Source organism: Canis lupus, chromosome 13 (genome assembly GCF_003254725.2).
Source record: "Canis lupus dingo isolate Sandy chromosome 13, ASM325472v2, whole genome shotgun sequence".
NCBI lineage: Eukaryota > Metazoa > Chordata > Mammalia > Carnivora > Canidae > Canis > Canis lupus.
In genome coordinates, this window is record NC_064255.1 from 61,107,161 (window position 1) to 61,128,400 (window position 21,240).

At 36.7% G+C, this 21,240-nt stretch overlaps 1 protein-coding gene across 7 annotated transcripts in view; it reads left to right on the top strand.

The window, feature by feature from the left end:
* Nucleotides 1-21,240, top strand: part of SLC4A4 (solute carrier family 4 member 4) — a 343,745-nt gene that overhangs the window by 294,044 nt on the left and 28,461 nt on the right. For all 7 annotated transcript variants that reach the window (XM_025435827.3, XM_025435826.3, XM_025435829.3 and 4 more), the window contains 2 exons: nt 8,119-8,232; nt 10,228-10,389. In XM_025435827.3, the coding sequence (XP_025291612.1) occupies nt 8,119-8,232; nt 10,228-10,389 (276 nt within the window). The remainder of the gene's footprint in view (nt 1-8,118; nt 8,233-10,227; nt 10,390-21,240) is intronic.

A 21,240-nucleotide genomic window follows, 5' to 3' on the forward strand; every position in this document is an offset into this window, starting at 1 on the left:
CTGAGCTGAAATCAAGAGTCGGACACTTAACTGACTGGACTACCCAGGCGCCCCGAGATTCTTTTTTAATATGCCTCCTGATTGTTATTGTCAGTTAAATAAATACCAGATAACATCAATAGCTGTGACACTTTCTACACTTTATTTAGATGACACTTGAGCAGAATGTTCTTTGATGTCCTTAAAAAAAAAAAAAACAGTATCCTATAATTAGTATATTCATTCCATATTGAAAAAATATTGTGACCCTAATGTGTGCTTGTTACAATACTGGGTGGTAGGGGTACAAAGACAGGTAATTCATAAACCTGGCCCCTAGTAGGAACTAAATATATATTGTTGAATAAGTTAGATTTCTGGGTTTTCAAATGTGTGTGACTCATTTTGATCCTTCTGCTCCATTCATGCTTACTATCTTCTGTGGAATCACACTTTGGTGCTTTCCTGTCACCTAAGTAAATTGATGGTGGTCTTTGAGGAACTGGCTATATGAATAAGAAAAAAGTATAGGGCTTCAGGAATTTTAGTGGAAATATAATGAGCATTATAGTTAGGTGATACATTTAGTCTTCATCCATGTGGAACACAGACTAGAATTCCACAATTTACTATATTTTTGACTCCATGACTTTTAGTTGACATTTTGGCCTGTGACAGTTCTATTAAAGTTAGATGTTTTTAGTTGATTAAAAAAAAAACTTTATAAGAATCAGGTGACATCCTTTCTGTTTTCTTTTTCTCCCAGAAACTCTCTTGATGAATGGTAAAAACTATCAAACTAAAACAAATAATATATCCAAAAATTAGTAAAAAATAGGCATGTATTCTCTGTCCCATTCTAGTGTTAGTAATACTGGGTGACATTTGGCTGGCTTTTGCAGAAACAACAGACCACATCATGCCATTGAAGCTCATTCAGAAAATGGCTTTGTTGATAGTGAAAGGGAATCAGATTTTCAAATTCTTGTGTTATTTTGTACCAAGGAAAGTGATTTTCGAAGTCAAATTCGTTTTATCCAAAATTGATTTTCATATGTTTTTCTTAAGAGTGACAAGGGGATATTTGATTATAAGTACAACTCAACCTCTTAAACTTTTAAGAAAGATATAAATACTTCAATTCTTATAGATATATGACCAAAAAGGCAGTCAACCTAAATTGAGCCCTAAGAAAAATAAGGCTGGGAGCACAGATCTGCCAAGTGTTTTGTGAGCGCTTAAACGGTGCCACAGAAGCAATCTGTGGACAATAATTTTGATCCTGGTACTTTGTTGGTCCTAAACACTTTCACCTTACTTGCCCATCATAGAAAAGTCACCAGCGTTGAAATCCACTCATTAACACAAAATGGTCTCCTACTCAATTTTCAAATAGTCTTATTTATATATGTGACTTAATTCTTTGCACTGGGGGTTATTCTGTATGTTAGTAAATTGAACACCAATAAAATTTAATTTTTGTATCTTAGTATTATTATAAAACCAATTTTTAAGTCCTAGAACTTTTTTTTAGAGGTAATTTATTTATTTTAGAGATAGCACAGGTATTCAGTGGGGTGGGGGTAGGGGAGAGCCAGAGGGAGAGGGAGAACAAGAATCTCAAGCAGGCTCCCCATGGAGTGTGGAGCCTGAGCCAAGGCTCAGTCCCAGGACTCTGAGACCATGACCTGAGCTGAAGTCAAGAGTAGATGCTTAATTGACTGAGCCACCCAGGAACCCCTGGCACCCTTTATTATAATATTTTCTGCTGGGGATATATCAAGAAGACCCTATTTGAGGGCAAAGAAATTTTGATAATTGAGCCTTAGTCATTGCATTTCCGTGTTGGGCCTTTGAATACCATGTAGTCCGATACTGCCTCTTATTTCTGACAAGTGGTCATCTGTGGGCTGCTTGAATGCTTCCTAGGACAGGAACTCCTATCTCTGAGGGCATTCCTCATAGATACACAAATCTTCTCTGCCACACCCTCTGTCCATGGGGTCTGCCCTTGCCCTCAGAGGCTACACAGAACAAGTTTGTCTTTCTTGCCTGTGACAGATTTCACATATTTGAAAACAGTTTTCCCCACAACTTCTCAAGGGCTACCATTGTTTTTAATGCAGTGAGTTTTCTGGAATCCTATTCCTCTGGTACCCATCTCTGGATCAGCTCCAGATTTTCACTTTCTACTTAGAATATAATGTCCAGATTGAGACACAGTATGTCCCATGTAATTTGATCATTTGCTTCTGGCACACACTTACTAGGTTTGTTTTGCTGTTGTTCTGCTGCTCAGTTTTGAAGCAGGATGCAGGAAGAGGCCCGAGTGGGCTGAAGTCTCACTAGCATTCCTGCTGACCCACTTTGTAGGCCTACACCCCTCTGTTCCATGCTTGGAAAAACAATTTTTTTAAAGGTAGACTTCCATCGGGAAGCTCTAAGAACCGCCCAGAGGAAGTGCCCAATCCAATTCCCTTCTTTGTTCCCCAAATCTCTGACTCTAAAATTCACAGCATTTAAATCCTGGAGTCTAAATCAGACTTTCCTTTTATTGAATTCTAACTATAGTGGGCTTTATTGATTCAAAGTACAGTGTATTATGATTGCTACACTGATACCAATGCTTATTTCTTTTTTAGTGCTATGCTTTGGCTCCTGGGGGGGGCGGGGATCAAATTTCAAAATTCTCATAGTATTTTGTACTTTTTCATGATTGCCAAAAGGCACATATTTGTCTGGTATACATATTTGTCTGATATACTTTTTCTCATCTACATTAAATGCTTTTTTTCCACTGTTGTTTAGTGGTTTCCAAGCACCACCATCGTGAGATGAATTGACATCATGAATTAATACTTATTGAGAACCCACAGGGTCCCTGCTGCTGTACTTGTCTCTGTAACAGCTCCATCCATTGAGAGCAGCTCTGCAGGCTCACAGCCTTTCCCCTGTTAATTTAGGAGCAGCTGCAGCCCTCACAAAGTGAAAACCAAATGTCTTCTGGGGCTTCAGAGAAACCAAATTCATTTTTTCCCCCTGCAAATTAACTAGTTTCTCCCTGCTGGTGTCTTCATAATTATGACTCTCTTAATAATTAATAAGCACCATCTTTCATGAAGAGTATGTTTATAGTAGATTTATTAGGTGGTTTTTGCCCCAGAACAAGAGAACAGTGTATGGTTATTTGAATTTCTCTTCCCATCCATGTAATATCTTCTTTGCTTTGATAGTTTAAATATTTAAGGTTATTTCTTATTGTTTCTTATTTGATTAGTTGAGAAATTTTATAATTAATTCTGCAGAGGACAGAAATATTTTTCTTCTTTTCATTTTTATAATTAAAAAATGGTAAACAAAAATAAAAGAGCTTGGGGCACCTGGGTGGCTCAGTCGGTTAAGTGTCTGCCTTCAGATCAGGTCATGATCTCGGATCCTGAGCCCCACATCGGCCTCCCTGCAGGGAGCCTGCTTCTTCCTCTCCCTCTGCCTGCCACTCCCCCTGCTTGTGCTCTCTCTCTCTGACAAATAAATAAATAAAATCTATTTAAATAAATAAATAAATGAGCTCAAAACCAGTCTGATATAAAAGGATCTTAGTTGAAACACACTTTTTTTTTGCCTTATTCATGAATGGAGATAGGAATTGTCTTACATTTTAGCACATCTGTGTATCATTAAAAAAAAAGAAAAACAAAATTTTTTTTTAATAGCAAGCCCTTGCTATATATGAATTGTCTTAATTTGTGTTTAACTTAGATTGTCATAGTTTATATTCCTAGGATATTGAAGTTGGACCTTGGAGGGACTTAGTATTTGACTGGAGGGACAGCCACAAATTATATCTGTCCAAGCTAGATTTGAAGCCCTCGAATCCACAGAATTGTGTATGAAATCTTGTGAAAACCGGTTTCTCACGAAAACCTTGGCACTTCTAATCATTAGCAATAAAAGCTAGAAAGGAATTAAGAACTATGAGTTTCTAATTTCATTTCTTTATATATTGGCACAAAAAAGGTTGTTGTTTTAGAGTTTTTGCGAGAGCTTAAGTTTGATGAAAATGGAAAGTAAAATAAACAAAAAACATGAAGGGGAATTCATGTTTTTTTTTTTTTTTCTAAATGTGCTTGGAAATGTGAGAATGACCTCAAGAGAGTGATTCTTATCTCCTTAAAGTTAAAGCTCTTGTTCACAGGTCCTAGAGTGTATCTAGTAAAAGCTGTATTTACTCAGCACTTGACATTTTTAGGGCACTTTATAGTTCTACTGTCAGTTTTCCCTCGTTCAAATTAAAGTTTAATTTTAGTATAAGGTAAGACCTGAACAATCTTCTAAAATAGCACCCCGACATGCTTTCTCCAATTAGAAGATTTGGAGTTGAATACAAAAGTAGCCTGGGAAAAATCAATTTCCGTACTATGAAGTTTAAACTGGATCCAGTGTCTTAGAAATGCATGTCTGATGATAAACACTCCCCAGGAGTGATTTCTGCTGTACCTGAACTGTACTGTACAATTTAAGGGAAAGGAAGGGGAAATAGAAGTGAATATTTTATATGGAACATATCACCCTGGCTGTGATTTTTAATGAGGTTAGGCAATATTATTAATAAGGTAGCTTTTTTCCCTACAAATTTTAAGAAATGTAAATGTAAGAAATGAATCATATTAATAGTTGTCTTTTTAGCTACTTTTATACTCATGATATAATAGTGTCATATTTGATAAGAATACCATTGCTGAGGGTTTCTTCCAAATATATAATATTTTGCCCACGTATGTATTGGATATATTTCTTCCATATATATTACATGCATCAATTTAGGAAACTAATAACTAAACTAAAAGATAATCTATTTATATTAGTTTCCTATGGCTCCTATATCAAATTACTATAAATATGATGGCTTAACACAACACAAATTTATTGTCTTAAGATCTGGAGGACAGAAGACTGAAATGGGTCTCAATGTGCTAAAGTCAGGGTGTTGACAGGGCTGTGTCCTTTCTGAAGGCTCTGGTAAAGAATGCATACCCTTGCCTTTTTCAGCCTGTAAAGGTGACCTGCATTTCTTGGCCTGTGGCCCCTTTCTCCATCTTCAAAGCCAGAAATGGCCAGTTGGGTCTTTCTCACAGTGCATCACTCTGTCACTGACTCTTCTGCCTCCCCCTTTATTTTTGAGAATCCCGGTGATTACATTGGAGCTACCAAAATCATTTTGGATCATTTCCCCAATCCCAAGGTCATTTGATTAGCAGGTTTAATTGTGTGTGTGATCTAATTCTCTCTAGCCATGCAACATTACATACTCATAGGTTCCGGGAAGCAGAACCTATACATCCTTGGGGAGGGCATTATTTTGCCTATCACATTATGTGACCTAAATTTTAACATGATTATACTGATTACCCTGACAATGGACTGAAGGGGGCAAGTACAGAATCAGGAAGATGAGATAAGAGGCAGGAAACCACAGAAGATAAAATGGTGTCTTAGACAAGGGAGCAGTGGAGGTGGTGAGAAGTGACAGCATCCTGAGTACATTTTGAAGGTAATTTGCTGACCTATTAGATGTAGGATATGACAAAAAGAGAAGAGTTATGCGGGTAGTTAAAAGTTTTTGGCCTAAGCAATAGGAAAAAGTAAGTTGCCATTAACTAAGAGCAGGTTTAGAGCTTCAATGTTCAGTTTATGGAAAGCTAAGAATGCCTCTTCTCCTAACTAAAGAAGCAACATGTCCCAGGTGTCTGGTAGTGGTTCCAGTCATACAGGTCTATTCCCTAGTGGGGCTAGGGGCACACACCCCCTGGGGCTCTCTGCCAAGGAATTAAAGATTGGGATTCATTTGCTACTCCCTACTTCTCTTCTGTTTATGAGGAAAAGGAGAAGCACTCTCCTTTAAATAGCCATCTCCCCTCCACTCCTTTGAACAACTTCTAGTGTATCTAAATTGTCAACAAATTGGATTTGCTGGATAAAAACTGGGGAAGATGAAAAAAAAAAAAGAAATAACTTATTTTTTGCCTTTGCAAAAAGACTGCTGGTCTTCCAGTGATTTATAACCTACTGGACCTGGAAAGAATATATTCATCAACCTGTGTCATATGGCCATCTTTGCCAGGACCATCCTGAACTGCCTGTGTCAACACTTAACTAACACAAAACTTAAGAGTTGGGAGTTTCCTCTAATACTGAGCCCTGGGAAACATCCTTTTCCTGCAGGGATTCCAGATACTTCCAACCAAAATTAGTTGAGTGGCAGTTCCATATTATTACTGGGCTTTTATATCTTGTTTCTTGGAATTGATGATTCCTTCTAAAGACCTCCTGATGGTAGATTATTTAGTTATTCCAGTGGTTTCTGCAGCCAAAGAGGCCTCATGGAACTTGAAATAACAACAGTTAACATACATTAGGAGAGTTTATTATGTTCCAGATGTTATGTTAAGCACTTTCGTGGCTTATCTTATTTAATTCTTATAACAAACTGATGAGGTTGTAGGGATTATTTTGGCTACATTTTGCAGATGGAGTAATTGAAGCTAAGAAAGGGTAGATGTTTACAGATAGGAAATAAATGTGTTAGAGTTCCAACCCAGGTCACCCAACTATAGAAACTGTGCTCCTAACCACTGCACTCTATTTTTCTCTCCAGATTGATCCCTGCCATCTTTTTGTGCTTGACATCATTGTATGATTGGTATTCACTTGCCCTTAACATAGCCCATAGATGGCTTTCTGTTTCTTTGTGTGTACTTCTCAAGAGAGCTAAACCTAACAGAACCCAGCCCTTCAAAAGGAAAGGAACTCCTAGCCAAAAGGCCATCTCTCATCTTGCTGCTAGTTAGGACCCAAGGCTCCTGGCCCTGGGTCTAGAACAGAGCATGGTCCTGGCCTTGAGCATGCCCAGTCCTTGCCCAGTCCTCCCACTTCTCAGTTCCGTTCCTGCTAAACATCTAACTGCAATCTTCCCCGTGCTACAGAGCTGTGTAACCACTCAGCCTCCCCCTGATCTCGCTCCATCTAGCAGTACCAGAGCGCTGACTGCTTGCCTTGAGGAAACTGGATAACTGCTGAATCCACCTTGGTTGGTTTAGAAGCAGGTGTTTTTGAGTATGTGACATTCATGAAGACACGGTTTGTGTCCATGTTGTTCACTGTGGTATCTCTAGTGCCAGTCAAAGTAAAGGCATTGAGGAAATTCTTGTTGAGTGATCAAATTATGTGCCACCATATGTACATACTTGCGGGGTAGCAGGCGTCTGTGCTCTAGCAGTGCTCCGAGGCCATTGTCAATGCCACTGGATACTGCAGAGGAGCCACCAACAGTCTCAGGCTCCCCTACTGACTCTAAAATGACCATTCTTGACTCACTCCATGGGAAAGGTTTGGGGTCAATGCTACATCCCATAAGCCTCAGCCCTTGTCCTGATCAGAGGTAGATACTTAGAAAGCTTCAAGTTTGTCAACTAATGGCAACCGTATTTAAGAAGCGGTAGAGGGGAGATGCCCCACCTACAGGAAACTTTAAGCACTAGCCTACAGTGAAAAATATTTTCTTTGATAAAGGTAGTTGATATCATATTTCTGTCTTCATCACTTCATGTTTCTCTGAGGTCTTGAGTCCACTCAGTCACCTAGAACTCGGAAGCACTTTCCTGCTAGATTCTCAGTGTTTTCAGGTAACTTTATGCGGTTATCTTGCCCTGTACACACAGTGCTATTTCTCAAATAATATAAATCTGTATTTTTTGTGTAGATTTTCACAATATGCCTTGAGACTTCATCCTTATCTAGATATCCTCTATGTTGCACACAGGAAGAGTGTACAGTATTTTGGGAATATATTACTTATGATTCCCCTCTCCTGCCTACACACACACACACACACACACACACACACACACACACACTGATTTTTTCTGTGGGATTAGATTCTTTCTGGTCAGAAGAAAATGTGATGCAAAAACAATTTGAAAAATAATCTCTGTGCAATGTGACACCTCCTTTAATATGCTGGTGATGCTGTTACTGTAGACTGCTAACAAACACAGAATTCTTTGTGTTCATTTCCAACACAGGCAAATATATTAATCCAGTGCTAAACAGTCCTTGGTTTTCTTTTTTGTTTTTTTTCAGGCAAGAAAACTGATCAGTGATTTTGCCATTATCTTGTCCATCCTCATCTTTTGTGTAATAGATGCTCTGGTAGGTGTGGATACTCCAAAACTAATTGTGCCAAGCGAGTTCAAGGTAGGTGAAAGTCTATTTTTGGTCATACCTTGGACTCTGTAGCTTTCTTTCCTTTCCCCTGTTTTAGTTTGTTGTATGTTTTTGAATTAGTTTTGTGTGATTATCTGTTTTTTGTTTTTGTTTTTTTTTTTTTTTTAATTTTTATTTATTTATGATAGTCAGAGAGAGAGAGAGAGAGAGAGGCAGAGACATAGGCAGAGGGAGAAGCAGGCTCCATGCACCGGGAGCCCGACGTGGGATTCGATCCCAGGTCTCCAGGATCGCGCCCTAGGCCAAAGGCAGGTGCCAAACCGCTGCACCACCCAGGGATCCCTCTGTTTTTTGTTTTTTGTTTTTTGTTTTTTTTTTTTTTTTATTTCAGAAGTGGTCCTTTGCTAGGTACATCTATACGCTTTGTCTGTTTCTTCACTAAAAGGCCTGATTAGGATCCACTGCAAGGTTCACATTATATTAATTTTTATTGAAAATACAAATTCTGCGTTATATTTTTAGAGTATTTAAGATGAGCCAAGTATTTTCATATAACTTCTCACCTTGATCCATGTAATAATTCTAGGATGTAACATAACTATCATCACCTCGATTTTATGTTGATGTTGGAATTCATAAAGATTAAGGAAAATGCTCAAGATTATATTCCTAATTCAGTGCTCTCTTCCTGCTACCAAACTACCTGCCATACACACAGACGTTTGTATGTAATGTGCATTTTGATTATTACAAAGAAGATCTAAGAATTATTCATTTTATAAATCTGTTAGTATGTGCAGGCCTTAATGGATAAAATGTACATTCCAGTCATTGATACATCTCTCTCCCTAATTTTTTATTATGTTTTTCCCTTATTTTGTAGAACACTCCTAGCCTCTCTTTCCCTGTCACTGAGGCCGTATAGTTACTAAGAAAAATTGAACTAACTACAGTTTTAGCTTAATAACTACTTCATGAGGAAGGGGTATCTGTGATGTAGCAACAGAATGTTTTTTGTATTATCTCTGCCATCACATATTCATTTAAGAATACAAAGATAAGTTTTCAATCATTCAATAATTAGTTCACTTAAGTTAATATCAATTGAATGTTTGCTTTGAGTTAGGCCCTTTAGAGGGGATTTGAAAGGCACTGATGAAGAGGAAGTTCCTTCCCTTCCAAGTTCTCAACCTGATAATGGTAGTAAAATGAGGATAGATACAGTGATGTAGTTATGAGCAGAGGGAGACGGAAGACAAATATCTTCAGAGGAATGAGACTTTCTTGATAGTAAGTGTAGAGAACATAATTCATAGGATTGTTTCAGTTCATTTGCATTATTTAACATTAGGAAAAGGAAAGAAAAATGTTTATTTCTGTAGTGGAGGTGTGATCTGACCAAGGTTAGATGGAGAACTGGAAAAATAATCATATTTTTCATTTTTGGTAGTATTTCTGAGTATTTAACCACTTATTCTGGCCCATTTTTTTATATGAACAAGAAAGACTAGAGTTTTTAAGCAAGCTCATGTATAACATAAAAATATTTGTCGCTTTTTCTATATTATGTGAAACTATTACAATTTGGCAGTTGTAGAAGCAACATCAGTATAACTGCAAAAATTCATGGACAAAATTCACTGTTACTTTGTAATTTCTTGCCTGTGTCCTTACTATTATATTTGGGTTTTTCTTATGGCTGCCTCTTAACTTAAATCTCTGTTTTTCCTCTTAAGTCCTTATCTTAGATCATCCTAACTGCACAATATGGCATTTACCTGTTTCCCCTCAGCCTCTATTCATACCCTCCTTCGTTTAAAATACTGCCGTAAGAATAACCACCTTTAGGTAGTTTTTGGTAACTGATCTTCATTTAACCTATCAGGGAGACTGTTTCTGTTTCTGGCTATGTTGGCTCTCCAGAAATAAAATTGTCTCTCTCTTATTGAGTTTTCAGCAAATAGTATGTACTAACATACTGTTTTGTATTAACATGTTTTGAAAATATTCTCTCTCCTCTTCAAGCCAACAAGTCCAAACCGAGGCTGGTTCGTCCCACCATTTGGAGGAAACCCCTGGTGGGTGTACCTTGCAGCTGCTATCCCTGCCTTGTTGGTCACTATTCTGATTTTTATGGACCAGCAAATCACAGCTGTGATCGTAAACAGGAAAGAACATAAACTCAAGGTAAATGGTCAAGATGGTGGTTATCATTGCCTTTGATTTTCTTTGCAGTACTTAAAAATACTAATTTATTCAAAACCAAGACCCTTTTGTTGAGAGTTAGATTCTACTTAATGTTGTTTATGACATGGCAGGGTCACAGATCACTTTGTGTTGACATGGGTCCTTGGTGTAACACTTTAGGAAGACCTCATTTAAATCTGAAAAAGTTGAAATCCTGTTTCCTTCACCACCAAATAGGGCTATATAAACTGTTTCCCAATCAGCCTCTCTCATTCTATTTCTGATTTTAATATGCTACCTGTCCTTAATGAAGACAATAACAATTTTTCTGACACTATTGAGATAAAAACATGTATATTTGTTTTTAATCTCTTGACTTGTTGAGCTACAGTAATAGATTTTCTGTTGTTGAACCAACCTTGCAACCTGGTAGGATAGAGTTCCTTTTATACATAGCTTTTATATATTTATAATAATTATTGCATAATTATTATTATAATGTATAATATATAGTATATTATAATATATATATATATGTATCTAGTCTGGACTTTTGCATCTCTAACATTGGCTCTCGATTTTCTTTCTTACTGTGTCCCTGTCTGATTTTGGTATGAGGAATATATTATCCTTATAAAATGAGCTGCGAAGCATTTCCCCTTCTATTCCACTTCTATTCCATTCTCTGAAATAGAATATAACCTTCTCTTTATCCTGTGTATCATGCCAATTATCTTTTCTTTGAATGATCAAACATGCTTGTAAAACTATCTGGGCTGAGTAGTTTTTGGATGGAACTTGTAAAACTGATGATCAAAATGTTCTAATGGTTATAAAACATTCATAATTTCTATTTTTCTATCTTAGAAACTTATATTTTTCTATATTTTATTCCATTTTCCTAGTATTTTCAAATTTATTGATATGTTGTTTATAGTATTTTGTTATTTTTCTAATATGAATCTGTTATTTTCCCTTTAAATCCCTAATGTTGTTGACTTGTGCTTTTTATTTACCTTGATCAATCTAGCCTGAATTCTGTTCATTTTATTAGGCTTTTTTCAAAGAAGCAGTTTTTTACTACCGTTGATTTTTTTGTACTATCTCATTGTTTTCTGTTAATATTTCCTTATTTGTTTTGAAGCCATGTTAAGTATCTCCACACTTGAATTTAGTTTATCTTTTCAGTGAATTGAACATTTTATGTGACTCTCTTTGTTTCTAGTAATACTTTATGCCTTAAAGCTTATTTTATTTTGTTCTAATAAAACTAAGGTAACTTAATTTTCACTTATCTGATACATATTTTTCTATTCTTTTACTTTCAGTATACCTTTTGTCTTGTGTATCCTTGTAAATCACACAGAGGATCCATTTTTACAGTCTTTTCTCTTAACTAAAATATTTAATCCAAATGGATAGTGGCGACTAATAGATTTGGATTAATTTTTACCACATTATTTTTGTTTTCTACCTGCCTAACTTTCCCTGTGTTTGTTCTTTTTTATTCTCCTTTCTTGCCCTCTTTTAGGGTGATACTATTTTAATTTTTGTTGTCTTCATTCTAACTTGTTTTTTGTTAATTTGGAAGTTACATACTTTATCTTCTCTTAGAGATTATGTTGTATATTTTAATATCCGTATTCAAGTTCTGAAGTTAGCATGTTTATCTTTCTGCTGAAAATGCTATGGCTAAAGAATGCTTTAATGTCGATACTCCTTTCTGAGTCATATGTTATCATTACCCAGATTTGATTGCTTCCTGGATTTTAAAATACAATTAGATGTGGTCACTGTTTTTAGAATTATATAAAGTTTTACCATTTTCTTTTCTTTTCTTTTCTTTCTTCTTTCTTTCTTTCTTTCTTTCTTTCTTTCTTTCTTTCTTTCTTTCTTTCCATTTCAGCCTTTTGTTTTGGAATATTTTTCTTTAGAATACATTATTTCCCTTAAACAGTTCTTATTTACTAGACTTAAAATTTTTTTCTGTACTGATCTTTGGGTGGTGCATGATCTCATTTATGTTTGTCTAAAAATGTTTTTGTTCACCCTCATTCTTGAGAGGCAGATTCTCTGGATATATAATGGTAGATTGAAAGCTCTTTTATTTTTTTCAGCATGTAAATGCTATTTTCCAATATTTTTCCATTATTTCTGACTCATAAAAGTGAACTGTCAATATACATTATACAATACAATATACAATATATATACATTCTTTTATAAGTAATCATTCTTGTCTTTTGGATGCTTTTATTATCTTCTCTTTGGTCTTTATTCTGAAGTTTTACGATAACTTGTATCAGCACAGATTTCTTTTTATTACATTTTGGATAATTGGGTTTCTAGTCTTTTATTAATTATTAGATTTTATCAGTATTCCACAATTTCATCAAGTCTGACTCTTTCAATTTCTAGTACACTCTTACAGAATTCTGAGTAGAAATTTTATTGTATATCCTCATCTTGTGCTCCATTTCTATTAATCTGCTTTTGGTTTTGGGATTTTTATTTTTGCTTTTGTTTTACATTTCCTGTCTTTTGGTGCCTGTGTTATATTTTGGGTAATTTCTTCAGATCTTTCTCTTTATTAAATTCTTTCTTCTGTTGTTTCTATTCTACCAACAAACCAGCTGATGAATTTTTCCTTTCAAGAATTATACTTTCTCATATTTAGAAGTTCTTTGTTCTTTTCCAAATCTTCCTGTTCAGTTTTGATAGTTCTGAACTTCTTTATTATTTTTCCATACCCTCTTTTATCTATCATTTTATACATTTACTGTCTTTGCAGGTTTGATTTTGAACCTTTTTTCTTGGCTGACTCCTACTTCTGGTGTCTGTCTTCCTCGTGTATTTTTTTTTTTTAAGAGAAAAAGTTATGAGCTAATCTTCCTGTGCAAATGCTTCAAAGCCTTCCAGAGAAGTTTATTTGCTGGGAGGTATAGGAGAGTCCAACCAGCCAAGGAACACTTTACTTTTATTTATTCCTATAAAAATATTTCACTGTGGAAAATTTTAAATGTATATAAAAGTAGACAGATGGTATAGCTCCAGATGTTTATCACCCAACTCTAACAATTATCAACTCATGGCTAATCTTCTGTCCTTTAAATCCCCATCTTCTTACCCTATAATACTTTAAAGTGTAGACAGCATTTCATATTATCCATAACCTTTAGAGTATGTACTTCTAAAGATAATCTGGTTTAAAAATTTTGTTTATTTTAGAGAAAGAGAGAGTGTGAGAGAGCGTGGGGGGAAGGGCAGAGGGAAAAGGAGAGACAGAATCTTTAAGGAGACTCCCCACTGAGTGGGGAGCCCAATACAAGGCTTCATGGCAAGACCCTGAGACCGTGACCTGAGCTGAGATCAAGAGTCATCTGCTCAACCTGAGCCACCCTGGTGCCCCAAGATAAGCTCTGTTTTTAAAAGCATGACCACAACACCACTATCAGTCTGAAAGAAGTTAATATAATTCTTTAATATCAACTATCCAGTCAATACATTAATTTACAAATGTGTCGTAGATATAATAAAGTTTAAAAATAAAATTTATTTGATTAAATCAGGATCAAAATTCATTTCAAATATATTCTTAAATCTTTCATAAACTTTTAGTCCATAGGCTTTTCTCCCCTTACCCTTCCTCAGTCAATCTGTTTGGTTTCCCTAGTGATTTATTTGTTGAAGACAACCAGTTTATTTTCCAGTTTATCTTTTGCCATGTCACAAGCCACCTGAAAACTTAGTGAAAACAATTTATTACCATCTCTTACATTTCTTTGTGTTGACAGGGTTCAAATGGATACTTCTTGCTTTAAATCTCTCCTGAATTTGTAGTAGTGTCATCTGAAGGGTTGACTGGGCTGATTATCCAGGACAGCTTCTTTACTCATTCCCATGTCACACATACTTAGTACTTTGATATTCCTTGGTGTGTCTATATGGATTAGCCTTCTTGCAGCTTGGCAATCCTGAGCTATTTGTACTTAGTACAGGGAAACTGACTTTCCAGAATTAAGAGGGAAAGATGCAAGGCCATATCATGGTTACACCTGCAACTGGCACAGCCCTATTCTTTTGCTATTGTTGATGGGTCAAAATAGTCCTAGGCCCAGCCTCCTTTGAATGGGGTGAGGAAGGGCTCCATTGTTTGATGGAGAAATGGCAATTTTACACTGTAGAAAAGTGTGCAAGTTAGGAGATATATTTCCAGTTGTTTCTGTAAAATAAAATCTGCTATATTTGGGAGTGCCTGGGTGGCTCAGATGGTTAAAGGTCCAACTATTTTAGTTAAGGTCATGATCTGAGGGTCCTGGGATCCAGCCCTGTGTCTGGCTCTGCACGTAATGGGGAGCCTGCTTGAGGATTCTCTCTCTCTCTCTCTCCACCCCTCCCTCTGCTCTCTTCCTCTCTCAAATAAATAAATCTTTAAAAAAAAATCTGCCGCATTGCACTGTAGAATTTGCCATAGTCTAATCTAGATCATGATGTTTGTTTCCCTGTAGTGTCATTTAGCATGCACTTTTGATTCTATATTTTCTTTAAATTGGTCATTGGATCCAGAAGTTTGATGAAGAATAGTTTTGTCATTTTATGTCTATATCTCTTTATTTTTGAGGGTAGATTGGCAAGGCCCTCAGGACAACTTCACACTATACTTTTGACTTAAGATTTTCTAGACCATAGAGATAATGTGAATTCCAACTTCAAACTTAATTGTACATTTATAATTAGAAATATCTTTCAAGATTCTTTTTTTCTTACAGCTTTATATCTAGAAGCAAGGCCTAGAGTTGCATATATCCCCACTGTCTTTCTCTATAGAGTGTCTTATTTCCTAGTTGGCCAACTGAGTATGCTGTGTTTAGAGTATCCTAATTTCATTTCAAGGGATGTCTTTCATTTATACCCTTTCTCCCATATTCCTAGAGTGGTCTTCTGTCCCTAGAGTTCAGATGTTCATTCTAAATCCAGGTCCTAAGGTCTCTGAGGGTGGGCCTAATCTCCAGGGCTTACTGACGCCATAGATTCACTCTTTCTTGTTACCATTGTTTTTTCTCTCCAGTTGTTTCTTTTACTTTCTGGTAGACAAGCCATGATTTCTAAAAGATATTTTCTTTTTTTTTTTTTTAAAGATTTTATTTATTTATTCATGAGAGACACACAGAGAGAGGCAGAGACACAGGCAGAGGGAGAAGCAGGCTTCATGCATGGGAGCCTGATGTGGGACTCAATTCCGGGTCCAGGATCAGGCCCTGGGCTGAAGGTGGCACTAAACCACTGAGCCACCTGGGCTGCCCTAAAAGATATTTTCTATATTCTGTTAAGCATTGTTAGATACTTTTTACTGGGAGGATTTCAGTTTGATTTAGTTTTAAAGGCTGGAAATTGATGATAGCTAATATATTTTATTCTGAAAAGAGGAAACATTTTAAATTTTGATATAATAGTTGATCTATATATAAATTTGCTGTGTGTCTTTGGAGGTAAATTCTTGTTCACTTTTGTTCATTTTCTTATTAATAAAATTCTAAATTTCAAGTTTAGCAAATTTAGAATTTATAAGATATATATTTTTTTAATACTTTTTTTTTAAGTAATCTCTACACCCCATGTGGGGCTTGAACTCACAATCCCAAAATCAAGAGTTGCATACTCCACTGACTGAGCCAGCCACGCAATCCTGATATAAATATGGAATTTTTAAAATTCTCCTATTTCCTATAGAAAACATGGGAAAATCAAGACATACTAGGATTTACCTCTTAAAATAGGAATTGAGTATACAGAAAATAAGTTTTCATCACTTTAGGAATTGCTTATTTAAAATAATTTCTTTGAATGACAGTAGTTACAGAATAAGTGCCAATCTTTTGACACAAATCTGTGGAGATACATCATGGATGAAAGACTTTTTACTCTGGATATTGTTTTATTCACATTTTGTTAGGAAAGGTGGCTGTGGAATGTGAAAGTTGGAGATCCTGTCTAAAATTAAAAGGCCCTAAATGCTATGAAATTGATTCAAAAGAGAAACCTGAAACAGTGAGAGGGATGGAGGCATTATAATATTAAAAACAGCATGTTTTGGGATGGCATTTGCTTTGGCTAGGTGTCAAGTGGCCCTGGCTGGCTGATTGCTCTGTTGGAATAGGATCTACCTTTCCACTCTGTTGAACAACTCTGCATTAATGTAGGAGCGCCAAACCACTTGGCTTTTCTTGGCTATCATTTTGGTTAGTTATGTCCCACATTATCCCTGCAGAGCACTCAAAAGCAAACCAGGTTCAGCAAGGTCATGGCTTCTCCAAGGTTACTTCCTAAATTATTGCAGAGGCAGTCTGAGCTTCAAACTGCAGAGCAAGGGATACTTCTCACAAGGAAGATGATTTTAAGTATGTGGGAGGGAGAAATAGTTTAGGATAGGTATCTAGAAATAGAGATAAGTTGGTGTATCAATAAATTTTCTGATATCTGCTGTAGTAAAACTCTGATTTGAGGTCATTTTATTGGATAACTCCAAAATTTGGCTTGTCTTATTTTTTCTTTCTATTCCTATTATAACCTTAAATCCAGTCCTCTTATTTCATGTCTAGACTTTTCTAACTGTTTAGCCATGAGTTAATAATCAGTTTCCCTTGCTTCATTTCAAAAGCAGTAATTTTTTAAAGTGTCGTTCTTATATGTCAGTCCTATATTTCTAAACCTTGGCCCTCTAAATTTTGCCTCTTGAAGAAAGTCTATTTGCCTTAACCTGGGATTTAAATCTCTTTGTGATATTTTCTCAACCTAAATTTAGAATAATGCTCTTCACATACTATACAATGCTCAGATCAATGGATTATTGGTTTCTCCTCAAATCTGTTAGCATTTCCTGCCAGTTATTCTAACTCTGTTCTCCATTCCTCGATGATTACCACTTACCAAAACCCTTCCCATATTTTAAGAGCATCCAGATATAAACATATCAGTGTAGCCTTCACTCCTAATGTAATTTCTTCTGTTCTTATTTTTGCTCTTACTATATATGTATCACTCTGTGGCACTGGTCACATGATATCTTGCATGGAGGTTAGGTTGTATAATTACCTTATCTCCTTTTCTGGCCCAAACATTTTTGAGGCAAGGACATGGTTTAGTTCTTTCTCCACCTCTCTTGTGGCCCATCACAATGATTTCCATATGGTAGGCTCAGTAAATACATATTAAAGAATTTGGTTATCCTGGACCTCATGGTTATCAGAGTTGTTGTACTGTGTTAGACAGGTGATAGCTGAAAACATGTCAACCCATCTCCAGTTCTCATAGTAAGTGTCATATTATTCAAAGCCCTGTTTAGATGTCATCACAGCAGGAAGTTTTTGTGGGTTCACTCTAGACATTGTTGAACAGTTTATCCTCTGTACTTTGGGTGTCTTTTCCAAGTATATTTCTCTTTGAATCTCTGTTTAGAGTGCATTATAATTTGTGTACAAATCTGGTCTCCTCATCTGATTGTTAGCTCCTTGTGGGGAGGAACTTTGTCATGGTTCTTGGTGTCCCCATAAACCAGCTTATTGTCTGGATCGTGGGGGGCTCCTAGTATGAATGTTTATTCTGTGTCTGTGCATGTGTGTGTACTTCTCCTGACCCTTTGTTGTCATCTTTTTGTCAGATACAAACGTTAGGCAGTAGATTAGTCTTTTTTCTCCTGTAGATCTTGATTTCTGTGGGTTTATTCCAATTGACTTTTGTTCTGTATTAGCAAGGCATATACGATACCAAAAGAAAGTAAAATTTCACTTCCTGTCCTGCTACTTAAAACAATCTCTAGTTTCAAAAAGTAGAACATCCTTTAGATTTATATTCACAAAGACAGGACTTTTTTAAACTTTAAAGGACATACATAACCTTTTGAGCATTTTTTGAGTCCTTGCTATGTATGGAACACTTGTGTTAGTTGTTAAAGGTAAGAATTGTTATGGTTTCTGCTCTGAAGGAGTTTAGTGGATTTTTCCCTATTCACCCCTTAACTCCACCACCAAGGTTGGGATTGACTTGGTTTTCTTTGTGCCTTGTGTCTTATGCATACAATAAATTATTTGCTTTCATATCTGGCTTCAAATAATAATATCTAAACCCCTTAGGGGCACAAATTCTGTTTTATTATTTTATCTAACACAAAGCCTAACACAGCATAGGGTGTTCAATGGGTGCTTATTAAATAACAGTTTTCCAAGTAAAGATATGAGCAAGTGCAAGGGCCCCAGGGTGGGAAGGAGCTTGGTATGTTGAAGAACAGATAACAGACCAGTGTAACTGGAACAAGAGGAATTAGTGATGCATGATGAGGTCAAAGGGCGTAAGGCCAGATCACGTAGAACAAAGGTTCTCAACTGCAATTCTTTGTTTGTCGTGGCTGTCCTGTGTATTGTAGACTACTTAGCAGCATCTCTGCTCTCTACCCCCTAGATGCCTCTCTTTCCCCTAAGTTGTGACAAACAAAAATATTTCTAGACCTTGACAAATGTTCCCTATAGGGCAAAATAGTTCCAGAAAGAAACAGCGATATAGAACCTTCAGACAATTTTACTGTGTTTTATTTTGGATGGAAACAGGAAGCCACTGGAGGGTTTTGAGCAGGGAAATGTCATATAATAATGGAGATTTTTAAAAGACTACTCTGTAAGGAGAGTGGGCTGTCAGGGACAGGACTGAAGCAAGGACTTCTATGGTGAGGACGGCATTGAGGGCCAAGGGTTGCTAAGTGATGTCAAGGAGGCAGGGGAATTTGAGCTGGGCCTTGAAGAGAGAGAATGGACTTAAACAAATGTCAAGACTTAGAAACAGGATACCAGTTTGAAGAGTAGGGTGGAATGTGCAAGGCATGTCTAAGGAATGATGAGGTTTCAGGAATATTTGTGTGCCCCTATCATACTATCAAATGAGGAGCATCCCAGCATGGCAAGCCAGGTGTTCATTATGACCAGTTCTGTCCTGTTTGTCTTGCTCATCTCCTGCTGGCCTTCCCTGCTTCCTCAACATTCCAGCCTGGATGGATGGTACCAGCACTGCATTTAAACATTCTTGCTAGCAGCATTAAAGTTGGGTGGGAGAGGTGCCAGAGTGGGAGTAGGTGGAGGGGAGTGGTTAGGAGGCCCCTGAATAATCCAAGTAGGAGATTATAAAATCTGCAAAAGGCAATGGCAATGGGGAGGAAAGGGTAAGGAACAATTCACATGCTATTTTTGAAAAATGCTGTTGTCTATATTTCTTACAGTACTGTTTCTATTAAAAGTTCCAATATTTGAATACTATTTTTATTCCATCTGTTTCTACTTATTCAGATACCTTTAACTAAAAGAAACATCTTAGGGTTGGCTTGTTTTCATATATATAGGTTTGTTTTGCAGGAACAAAGTCTCTAACATAACCATTTGGGCTCTGGGTCTTTATGGCAATAGTTGGAGCACTTTGAATTTTTTAGGATAGCTTTTACTATTCTAGTCAATAAATATGTCTCCGGTGTTCACTGTATGTAGGATACTGTACTAGATAGACATTGTAAGCCTCAAACATTGAAATTTGGCAAAATAAATTCATTACTTTTCCCTCTTTGGACTCACAGTCTTCTTAATCTGTCCCATCTGTCCATTGTCCTTCCCCATCCTATTACTTTAGTTGGAACTGTGCTATCTCCGGCCTGGACTATGGCAATGCTGTCACATCCATCCTCTCTTCCTCTAGTCTTGACCACTTCCAGTATATCCTCTGCAAACCCACAGAGCCATTCTTCTAAACAGATATCTGATCATATCACTTGCCTCCCTTAAAAGCCTTCAATGGTTTCTCTTTGCTCTTATGATAAAAATTCCAAAGTCTTTAGCAAAACATTAAAGTTCTTAACTTCTGTAGCCTTTTTTCCTACCTCTCCCATCTCCTCCTATGCATCAACTCTATTTCTTTTCTCAAAATGGTGGCTTATTTGCCTAGTTTATTTCTCCTACTTCTCCATATCTTGCCTCCCAGATGCTTATGGCTCACATTTTAGAACTCAGCTTAAATACCACCTTCTATGAATACCGTCTTTGACTTTGGGTTTAGTACTCCTTCTGCACGGCACCTTACCATGCAAGCTCACCCCAAATATAGAACACCATAGTATTGTAAATGCCTCTTGATTTGTTCAGCTCTAACACTACATTGTAAGCCATTTGAGGACAACAATTATATATTATCTATTCTTTTCCTTTTAGGATATAGCAGAGTGCCATTGAATGTTATTCATTTACCCAACAAACATTTATCTGGAGTGTTTGCTCTATGATGGGCACTGTTTCAGGTTCTGGGGGTTCAGTGGTGGCCAATAAAAACATACATGGTCCTTGTTCTCATTACAGCTTCTGGTCCATGAGAATGAGAAGTATAATTCAAATAATCATGCAAAATATGACATTGCAAATGTGGCTAGTGCTGTGAAGGAAGGAGATGGTGCTTTAAGAATCTCTAAGAGAGCATTTGGCCTACTTTGGGAACTATAAGGAGTTCCTAAACTGGTGGAACTTACACTGATTTTTAAAAGCATTAGTAGGAATTAGCCAGATGAGTCTAGATTCCATTCTGGCACAGGGATCACTATGTAAGTACAGGCTTTACAAGAGAAGTAACCTGACAAGAGTGAATGCCTGATATAATCCAGTGTGGTTGCCCTGAGAGATGAAGAGTTGAGGATGGAGAGGGAACCACACAGAGGCAGACCTGCCAGGGCCTTCAGGTCATGTTGATGATTTCCCCCTCCTCTTAACAGTATTAAGAAGTCTCAACATGGTTGAGGGAAAGGAAGACACTTTTGAAGAGAATGATGTCAGG